This window comes from Lycium barbarum, chromosome 3 (assembly GCF_019175385.1).
Source record: "Lycium barbarum isolate Lr01 chromosome 3, ASM1917538v2, whole genome shotgun sequence".
In the NCBI taxonomy this organism is placed as follows: Eukaryota; Viridiplantae; Streptophyta; class Magnoliopsida; order Solanales; family Solanaceae; genus Lycium; species Lycium barbarum.
In genome coordinates this window covers 142,761,850-142,772,770 of record NC_083339.1, presented here as the reverse complement: position 1 = coordinate 142,772,770, position 10,921 = coordinate 142,761,850, and the positions used below count along the sequence as shown (strand labels likewise).

Below are 10,921 nucleotides of genomic sequence, written 5' to 3'. Positions count from 1 at the left end.
CTATCTTCATTTGCTTTTTCAATCTCGTACCGATATGCTTCCAATGCCGCGTATCTGTGTTCCGGTGTTCCCCGTATCATATTTTGTGCAAGTTGCTTGGCCTTCCAGCATGTCCAGTAACTAACATCACATCCAACTCTATACTCACAATGTTCATTATTTCCTTCGGTATAGGACATTTTCCTTCTGTAAACCTCTCTTTGATAAATTCTGTAATAACGTTGGCAGAAGCATGCCTATGTCTACCAAATATAGATCTCAAGTCACGAGAGTGATTAGGCTCATACTTGGTGATACGAAAGGCATTTGAGCTAATATACTTAACAACACGAACCCTCCACTTGCATCTTTTTTCAACGCATACAACACTTACCAATGATTTGTTAGACTTCTTTGTAGCAAACTCGAAACCCTTTTTGATTGCGACAAGTTTCAGTTTGTTCACTACGACTTCTTTGTTCAGAAATCTATATCCTTTATGAAAACCCGAGCCATCAGAAAAAATTATATCTATGATGTGTTCTAATCATTGCATCCTCTAATTGTTCAGGCAACTGAACATCATCATCTTCGTTATGTAGTGGAACCTCTTTCTCAACTTGGCAAGGGAGAACATCTTCTATTATATGCTCATTAGTTTCCATAAATTTCTCAACTTGGCAAGGGAGAACATCTTCTATTATACGCTCAAAATTTCAATCAAGGAAACCCGTAACATTGGCCTACCACCTTCACTATTTATATCATTCAAATAGATTTGGACATCTTCATCATTCTTTAGTTCAACTGGCGGTGCTTTGTCCCTCGAAAAAGCACCTACATTAGTCATATGCTTGACACAAATAGGATCATATCCGCAACTCAGTTCACCTCTTCTAATGATATGAGTTTATCAAAGGTAACATCACTGCTCACAAGCATTGTTCTAACTGTATCATTTTGAGAATTCCATCTCCACGATTTCTTGTCATCCACCCACTTTCCAAAATAATCAACAAGTAAGACAACTCGTGTCATGATTTTGTACCTACAATAAATAATGTAACATTATTAGAAACTAGTAAAATGAAACATTATTGCAAACATGGAAATCAAAAATTAAAAAAATCGATAATGAATCTGTCCGACTAATTGCTATGATCGGTCAGCTATTGAATAACATAGAGGACTGATATATAATCGGTCAGATCGATGGTCAATCGGTCCATCGCAGACCAAATTCCATCTGCATAATAACTCCAAAAATATATAAAATTAATTTGTGTACCTTCAAACTGAGGTCTTGATACAATGTTATAACAGAAGCCCAGGCTAATGCTACTCCAAAACAGTCTTTAATCGGATTTAAATTGAGCTTGACTATTTTTTTAAAACTTTAACACCATATTTCTTCAAATATAACTTGTTGAAATCAATTAGATTGAAGATTTAAATGGGCCTTTTAAATGGGTCTCTCCTCCAAATTTTGTCGTTTCAGCTGACCCGTCCGGTGCAAATAAACTGCCGTTTGTTTCTGCTCTTAGCAGCTTTGTTCCTTGTCGTCGTCATGTCAATAGAGATCAAACTTTCCCGATCCAACCGCATTTATCGCCCTAATGTAACTTCAAATTCTCATCTCACTCCATCTATCTATATGCAATTTATCAAATACTACTACTTAGTAATGAATAAACTCCAATTGCAGGAATTAGTGCAAGGCAAAATCATAACGAAGCTCTCTTCTTCCATCTCGCACCAAGCCATTCGACTCAATGTGAACGCTACAGTCAACTTGCAGGTACTTATTTCTTATACTAAAATAGGTTTAAAGTTTGAATTTTGTTCAGTCCGATATGCTTTATCTTACTCGTTTGTTTAAAGTTGACATTCAGGTTCGAGGAGGATCAGCTGGGATTGTTGAATCTCTTTATGGAGTTATCAAGCCTATAACAATACTGTAAGCATGCTCTAAATTTACTTTAAGAGCATGGAATTTGCACTGGACTTGTACAACCTACTCAAAGAAGTTAATTTTGTCAATATTATGTATCATTCATTATTGCCCTTTCTCTTTTTATTTCTCGTGGATTAAAAAAGACGTTCCAATTATTAAATTTTTTATCTTTCCTTCAATTTATCCATGTTGTTTGTTGTACAAGAATGCAATCATGGACAGCCTTCTAAGAGACATGTTTTCTCTCACTTTTAATTGATACTGTTAGTAAGTTTTGTTGCAAAAGCGTTTTGATTTTTCTAATTTGTTGACACTTACTTGTATTTTTCCGGGGAAATGTAGGAATAAGACTGTTGAGGTCCTTAAATCTGGTAGGATCAGCTCAGGTACTACAGAGGTATGTTTTTAGAGTTAAGTTATGGTGAATTTTTGTTGTTTTATGTTCTTCAATTCATGATTTTTTATTTTTTTTTGCTTAAAGACTTCCTATCTGGTAGCACATGCCAAGGTTTGAGTTTCCCCCTCAAGGAAAAGATTTCATTGGCTTCCTGCAAATCGCTTATGTGAGAATCAGTAGAAGAAATGAATTATGAAAAAGAGAAAAGAAAAGTCAGCATTGGTACATGAGTGAACGAAAATGGTTGTGTGGTACTTCGTCGTGATCTTTATTTCTCAAGTAGTTCACTTTTTAAGAATAAACTGCTGATATCTGGGTGAACTAGATGATAAAGAAAAGATTCCTCCATCCGTTCCTTTGCCCCAACATCCCATCTAAAAAAAGAAAAAGAATTCCTTTAATTGTTCCGGTGGTTGAATATTTAGAAGTCAGTTGTTGGGATTTCATGTTAAGCTAGCCTTTTTACTCAAACAAAATCTTGTCATCCTTAGTTATGTTAAATTATGAGGAGAAGTATATATAAACAAAAATGTTCCAGGAATCAGGAAAAATCAATCAACTCTTCCTTACCAGCTACGAGAGGCCATAGTATTTTACATTATGGCTGATACTTGTATCAGCTTACTGTCTTAGGGAGTTCTGAGAGTGAAATAATGCTCCAAAGGCATCTGTGAAAGGGAAGGAGGGATCTTCAGAATATTACACTTGAGTCATTGAATTAAGAATAAGTCCAATAAAAAAAGCTCAGTGAAATGCAACTCTTTCCTTGTCCTATATCAATACAACAAACACAGTGTGATCCCACAAGTGGGGTCTGGGGAGTGTAGGATGTATGCAGACCTTACCCCTACCTTTGTGAGGTAGAGAGGCTGTTTCCTATAGATCCTTGGCTCTATTTTAATTACAAACTACTCTTCTTGAGCCATTCGTAGTGGCTGTTTTTTCTTTTGCTTACTCCTTTTTAGTTCATGATTATCTTTTTGTTGGCTAGATTCCATTTTCCTTCACGTTGAAAGATCCAGGAGAAGAACCTTTGGAAAAATATTATGAAACATATCATGGTGGGGATATTGGCATTCAGGTATATCCTGAAAAGAATTTGCTGTGTTCTATTATCAATCTGTCTCAGTTTTCTTGTTTTTGATGTCTATTATATATCAATGTAGTATCTGGCATCTGTAGACATTTCAAGGGGATACTTACACAAGTCTCTATCTGCGACAGTGGAGTTCATAATTCAAACTGAAAAGGGTCTGGGCCTGATCTCTCTTTCTTCCTTCTCTTCTTTATAGGTCGTCTATGTTCAATACATGAAAAACACTAAATGTGCCTTCTTATATTCCTATTTCAGAGAATCTTCCAGAGAAACCCCTTTCTCCTGAAATGGTCATCTTTTATATGACCCAGGACACACAGAGGCAGTCACTACTTCCAGAGCTAAAATCAGGTTCTTACTTGTTTTTCTTTTTTGTACTTTTTTCCTGGAAAGGCAATCAGGTTCACTTGTCATAGATTAGCAAATTCATTTTTTGAATAGGAAAACAGATTTTGCGTTTATATCTAAACTTGGATTAGGAGAGTAGGTTTGCGACCCTTCTGATTGAATTCCAGCATCCTTTTTTTTGGATTTTGAGTTGACAGAAGGGCAAAGAGTAGTAAAGAGGGGAATGGGAGAGAAACAAAATAGGAGGAGAGAAAAGGAGTGATAGTAATGAGTAGACGCAGAGGTTGTATTCCTCCCATAAGTCGGTAGAAACATCAGAAAAGAAGACCTCCTCTAATTAAGCTTGTCGTAATGCCCAACCAAGAAGGAACATGGTGGATTATGATACAGATAAATACGTATTAAGGTGTTTGATTTCCCATTTAAAATCATATTTAATGAGTGTTTGTTGTTGGATAAGAAAATGCATAGTAAGCTCTGAGTTGTATTTGGGCATTTGATTCCAAATGGTATGGTTGCATCAAACTCCATGTAATAGTCTCCATTTTCTATCCACTTGTACAAGTTAATACATAGGAGGAGGGTAACTAAAACTACTGATCAATCAGATGAATGATGCATCAAAAGTATTCGCAGTGAAAATCCTAGAAATATGTGTGCTTTTTGGTATTCGAAAAAAGTGGATTTTCAAGAATAAGATTCATAAGATATGACTTAAAAAAGTGTTCAAATTAGGGATTTTTGTTCTTTTTAATCTTAGTACATGTGGAATAGTCAAATCCTAAGATAATTCAAAAATCAATCCTAGACGAAAGCCTTGTTTATGTTATGCTTTGCATCCAGAATTATGTCTTGATATATAGCATTGTTAATTGAACAAGGATATAATCATGTAACAGTTGGATGTTGCAACTTTTATCCTGATTAGGGGGATTTAGGGTAAGTGGTAAAGTATGCACGCTATGTTCTTTGTCGGATCCTATTGAAGGTGAGCTAACTGTTGAAGCATCTGCTGTTCCTATCCAATCCATTGACATTCACTTGCTCCGGGTAGAGTCAATTTTGGTCGGGGAAAAGATAGCAACTGAATCTTCTCTGATCCAGACAACTCAGGTTTGTAACTGCTCCTGTATTTCCAAGAAAAAAGTTATACCATATTCCTCCTGCTGATACTGGCGGGAAACTTGTCTTGTTTATTAGATAGCAGATGGAGATGTATGTCGAGGCATGACTCTACCCATCTACATCATTCTTCCCCGTCTTTTGACTTGTCCGTCAATCTTTGCTGGGTATGTGCTTCATTCATCCATTCAACATCGTTCTTGTTTAGAAATTCCCATGATTGTCTGCTAGTGCCTTTGGTCTCTCAAGAGTTCATCTTGTTGGTACATTGTACATAATGTAATGCAGAAAACACGACGGATTCCAAATTATGCTTGCACATGAGTCAATGCCAGATTTATAATTGCTTTTCTAGACCATACAGAGGAAAGAGTACATTTATTCGTTTATGCACTGCGGATGAGTTAAATATTTTCGCAGCTCATATTACCGAGTTCACCCCTCTATCTCATGGGTACACAGGGCAGATTTACTGGATTTTTTTTGATAATTAGATATCAACCAAAAAGAGTTAGCCCAATGTATTTCAGTCCATAGAAGTTGCTCCTTTATGTTTTTATTCGAAGATGGTTCGGACAAGGAACACATGGGAGCTGTTTTGGGGATATCGGTGAAACTTACAATAGAATCTAGGACCGAGGGCTAGAAATTAATCTGTTTGAATTGTTTTGACATCCTTGCCTTATGTTCACATTTAAATCATTTTTCTTCTCTTGCTGTAATACTAGTAGCATAATGGCTGATATAATCATCTGTGCAGTCCATTTTCCATTGAGTTCAAAGTCACCCTCGTAATAACATTTCAGTCAGAGCAATCAAAGGTGCATTCGAAATCCAATTTCAAAACTCTTAAATCATGGGTGAGCATCTCCATCTCCTGTCAATAGTTGCACTTATATACTGTGTCTAAAGTTGTATCCTTATCTGTAGCATGCAGCGGAAAGTGTTCCCCTTGAACTGATTCGGACAAAGTGAGATGCTGGGGTCAGGTAATCATCTGAGATTGAATTGCCTATAAGAAATTGGATATCTTGATACAACTTGCATTAGTCCTGTACAGTTTTGTCCCTTATTGCACTTTTGTTAATAATATGCAAGTTATGGCACTATGTCAATATTTTTTAGGGACACCGACGTTATGGCACTATGTCAATGGGCGAAGACTCGCTTACTGATACTGGATTTGGCGCCTTGAGGGTAGACTTCTTATGTATAATCTTTTCCCCTGAAAGATGATTATCATCAAGTTCATCTGCTCACTGTTATGGCCATGAAACGATTGTCCTGTTGTACAAGTGGAGATTTTCCAGGAGAATCCTGCAAAGGGGAATTGCATATCTAGATGGACAAGGTGGGAATTTTGTAGATATAGGATGTGAGCATGAGTTTGGTTAAAGTAGGAGATCTGCCATTTTTTTGTTTCTTATGCCTACTCTAGCGACTAGCTGTTTTGACTCTTAAACTGGAGAAAAGATTGTACATTCAAGAGCAAAATTGCCTAACTGATCTCTTGCAACAGTGGCAAGAGAAGAAATATCTGTCTTACATGTCAAAAATTTGAACCTTAAGCTTCGGAGTTTTGAATATCATCATCCTATACGTTTGCATGTAAGTTTAAAAGTAACTACGGGTACGTTTTATCTTGATGTATGATAATCCGTTTTCTTTTCGAACTAATACGATAATACATGGTACTAATCAATAGCAATATAAATATACTGAAATTGCGAGCTAGACTGCACTTAAACAAGTGGGGATTGGGATTTTGTTAATCAAATGACCAGAAAATCTCGTGGCAGACCTATGGGGCTCACCATTCTGTCAAATATTTGAAAAAGATACTAGTTTTATGTTATTTAGTAGGCGCTTGGACATGAATTGACTGTTACTTAAAAAATGGTAACTGAAGTTACATTGAAAAAGGGTATTTATAAAATATTGAGGTTTTTACCAATTTTCAAACTTGAAAAACTCAACTTCAAGTTGCTGCGAAAACTTGACTATAAATGTAAAACCAAACAGCTATTTGAAAAATAAAGAGTTGACAAAAGCAAATATACCAACAAGTTACTCACTCCTCAAGAAAAGTCTCAGTCTTCAAACGTTTTCAGCTTAGTTCTAGCAAAAAAGGACAGACTTCACAAGCTAAACAAGTACCTTTATTAGTTCATTTGCTCTTCAATAAAAATCCTAAAAAATCTATTCAACTGAAAATTCATACACCATGTTGTGTATGTACTTCTCGCCAGGCTGAACGATAACAGAGGGGAAATTTGGTGTGTTGACAGCATTTGGAAACCCTTGAGTCTCTAAACAGACTCCAGCATGCTTGTTATACACAGCTCCACCTTTACCAACAACTCCATTCACATAGTTTGCAGTGTAAAACTGCATTCCAGGAGCATTGGTCCATAAATCGAGAACTCTGGAGCTCTTTGGATCCTTGATTTTTGCAGCATGCTTCAAGCCTTCTTTCTCATCTCCACAGTCGAGCACGTAATTATGGTCATACCCTAAGCCAACCTGCTGGATATCACGGCCGATCTGCTTTTCAGCAGTGAAATCAAAAGGAGTGCCTTTCACAGGCATTATTTCTCCGGTTGGGATCGTGTTCTGATCAACAGGTGTAATATGGTTTGCCCATAGTTGGGCTGTGTGGTCGAGAATATCTCCGGAATTATGACCACCGAGGTTCCAATAGGTGTGCTGGGCTAAACTAACAGGAGTCGGCTTATTTGCGGGCACAGCTTCCATGTCAAGTCTGAGTGTCGTCTTAGAGGTAAGCGTGTAAGTTGCAGTAACAGAAAGGTCTCCCGGGTAACCTGTATACAAAGGCAAATCAGACAGTAAGTCTTGTGCCTCATAGCCTGTTTAGCCAAGCTCCCAAAATCTGTTTATTTTGAGAAGTGCTTTTGAAGAGTAGCAGTTTGTGTTTGGCTATCAAGTTGAAAAACACTTTTACCAATATTAGAGTAGTACTTTGTGCTTGGCCAATGTTCCAAAAGTGCTTATGGAGAAAAACTACTTTTTATTAGCTTCTGAAAAACAGTTTCTGCTACTTTTTAAAAACACTTATTTTTGCTCCAAAAACGTGGATAAAAATCTAAACTTTCTAAAATAAGCACTTTTTGCTTCTCAAAAGCTTGGCCAAGCAGACTAATAGTTGAGGATGAAGGGCTAGAGAGAGAGATAACCTTCCTCGCCATCATGACTATGATACTTAAAGGTAACTGATGGATGTTCACCCTCCTTATGTCCGGCAACCTCCCACACAACCTTGTCGAAACCCTTGTGCCCACCTTTGAAGAGAAAAAAGTAGTAGCATTAAGAGTACAAGCAAAAGAGAATAAAGCCATTGAATTACCAAAGACTTGCATCCACTGACAATAACAGGAAAAAATAACATTGCTTTTTTGTTTAGCAGGAAGTCTCCACTCTCCACTACACAGAAAGTTGCCTTTTCTTATTAAAGGACAAGTCAGTGCACTAAGCTCCCGCTATGCGTGGGGTCTGGCGAAGGGCCATACCACAAGGGTCTATTGTACGCAGCCTTACCCTACATTTTTACAAGAGCTTGTTTCCACGGCTCGAATCCGTGACCTCCGGGTCACATGGAGGCAACTTATTAGTTCTTGTTTTCTTTTTTTTTTTTGGTTGATCAGGTTTTTATTAGTTGCTAACACTTACTGAAATTACCAGTGCATATCCTGGTAACTCACTATTCTGAAACATCGTACTCAATGATAAAGATTCTTGCCACAATCACCAGACATATGGAAGGAAAAGAGAATAGAACACAGGACTATGTCTTTGCTAACAGTAAGAAAAAATACCTTGAGAATTTGTGACCTCATGAAGGTATTTAACTTCCTGAAATTGGTGAAGCTCACAAATGTTCATCAACAGATATCTATCCACTGATGAAGCTCATGAATGTTCTAATATATGGAACACAAGTAGGCCAATTTCCACGCCAAGTTACAAATTCTGACGGAGAAGAACTTTTTTCAATGGTATCATTACGACAAGCAGATCTAACAGACAAACATCGAGTGAAATAAGAAAATTCTATAAAATGGACTATTCAGAAACATAGTAACAACCCCACCACAACCCCTTCTTGTTCCGGGTATCATCAGTGATGATCTAGCATATAAAGATCAAATTTTTCGGATACTATGACATCAAATTACAGTAATTTGGACACAAGTAACTTAACTAATAGAGAAAACAAGTACACAAAGTAGTCCAAAGTTCACAAGATCTTACCATGGAGACTGTTTGGGGGCTTATTGATGGGTAAAGTGTAATCAACTCCATTCAAAGAGAACTTTCCATCTTTAATCCTATTTGCCACTCGACCCACAATGCACCCAAAGAATGGGGCTAAGCCTTTCTGATCACACAATTCCAATAATTCATCAAAAAGAAAAAACTCAAAGATCAGCAAATTCAGTTCATTCTATAACAGAAGCATAAGATCAAGCCACGAAACAATGGGTTTCAAGAAAAGAAAAAAAAAACTACTACATAATTCTACTTGCCTGGTATGGCTCGAGGGTATCAAATCCAAGAACCACATCACCCAAATTCCCTTAAAAAAAACAATCAAACATCAGTTTAAAAAGAAAAAAAAAATTTGAAAACAAGAAAGATCCAATTTTTATGATGGATATAACAAAGAAGAGTAAAAGATCAAAGGAGAATTAGAAAAAGAAAAGGTACCATCTTTATCTGGTACAGACAAGGAGAGAATGGTGCAACCCAAATTGGAGACTTTCACTTGCATTGTTCCATTGTTGAGTTCGAAGATTTTTGGTTCCGCCATTTTTGTAAAGATTAAGGTTTTTTGATATGGTGTTTTTGCTGACAACTATAACACTGAAAGATGTGTGTGTATATAACGGACAAGATAGAGAAAATCAGAGTTTTGAGGTTGCTGGTATCTGTTTGTGTTGCATTTTTCCTTTATTGTCCTCCGTTTTGTCCCTATGATTTAATTTAAAGTGTTGGTTACATGAGGATAAGGTAGTAATTTCAGTATCATTAATACGTCATATCTTTTAAAAGCGTTTTTGGAAGATAAGATCAATTATTGATTTTGTATTTTTCTTTCTACGTGTTGGTATTTATCCATTTAAGTCGAGTGGATTTATTTTTTGTAACGTCCCATGGATTTTGGAGTTGAGATGTAAAGAGATCTTCTATTGAGGGATTACCTCTTTAATTTACTCTAATATTGTTTTCTCCCAAGATTTTGAAACATTTTGTGTTTAAGAATCCATCTCATATGTGAATTGTGATAGTGGGCTGATTTTTTTCTCTAAAAATTATACAATCATGTTACTTATTCCCTCCGTCCCATAATAAGTACACACCTTAGTCAAAAAGTTATCCCATAATAAATGTTATTTTAAAAAATCAAGACATAAATTGACTTATTTTTTTCAATTTTACCCTTAGAAAAAAACTAACAAGTTAAAGTAACATCTAAACGATATTGAAAAAGCCACATAATAACTTGGTATTATTAAATTCCCAATGTCAAAAAATTTACTATTAGTGCATGCTCTAATCAAGAGGAAAAATTAATTTATTTTTATTATATAAGAGTAATTTAATAAACTTCAAATTGCATTATTGGTCGCGTGTTTTTAGCTAAAGCACACCTATTATGAGACGGAGGGAGTATTTGATAATTAAGACATTACTGAATATTTAAATAAATGATAAACTAACATGCTACTTCCTCCGGTCAATGAAAATATATCTTGACGATACAAAATTTTCCGTTTTTGTCACCCTTTGCAGAACAACTACATCAAACTTTAAGTAAACGTTTCTAAAACAAGATACATTAATGTCTGAGAAATAACCTTATTAAGTGGATTTATCATACCTTTTACTTAAGACAGATCGTGCAATGTCAATCGTTTCTTTATTATGTTCCAAAAACATTGAGTAACATTGAGTTAGAAGTTCAAAAAATCTGTCTAGCATGAAATCAATTTAAATTCCAACGAAA

The 10,921-nt window shown here is 36.0% G+C and overlaps 2 protein-coding genes across 4 annotated transcripts; one reads left to right on the top strand and one right to left on the bottom strand.

The window, feature by feature from the left end:
- The first annotated feature begins 1,394 nt into the window (after positions 1–1,394).
- Positions 1,395–6,508, top strand: LOC132633193 (uncharacterized). 3 transcript variants are annotated; one of them, XM_060349450.1, is made up of 12 exons: positions 1,395–1,597; positions 1,685–1,777; positions 1,872–1,936; positions 2,276–2,330; positions 3,322–3,411; positions 3,497–3,581; positions 3,682–3,777; positions 4,703–4,887; positions 4,975–5,063; positions 5,657–5,756; positions 5,834–5,885; positions 6,022–6,508. In XM_060349450.1, exons 1-11 carry the CDS (start codon positions 1,433–1,435, stop codon positions 5,855–5,857), a joined length of 1,047 nt encoding a protein of 348 aa, XP_060205433.1. In that variant the 5' UTR covers positions 1,395–1,432; the 3' UTR covers positions 5,858–5,885; positions 6,022–6,508. The 3 variants fall into 3 exon arrangements, with proteins under 3 accessions (XP_060205433.1, XP_060205434.1, XP_060205432.1); XM_060349451.1 differs by having other exon boundaries at positions 1,396–1,597; positions 4,829–4,887; positions 5,827–5,885; XM_060349449.1 differs by having other exon boundaries at positions 1,402–1,597; positions 5,827–5,885.
- A 443-nt stretch (positions 6,509–6,951) lies between these two features.
- On the bottom strand, positions 6,952–9,807 carry LOC132633192 (uncharacterized). Its single transcript, XM_060349448.1, has 5 exons — positions 9,622–9,807; positions 9,441–9,490; positions 9,166–9,292; positions 8,091–8,195; positions 6,952–7,718 (listed from the first exon to the last, which is right to left on the bottom strand). Exons 1-5 carry the CDS (start codon positions 9,722–9,724, stop codon positions 7,096–7,098), a joined length of 1,008 nt encoding a protein of 335 aa, XP_060205431.1. The 5' UTR covers positions 9,725–9,807; the 3' UTR covers positions 6,952–7,095.
- Positions 9,808–10,921: the final 1,114 nt, after the last annotated feature.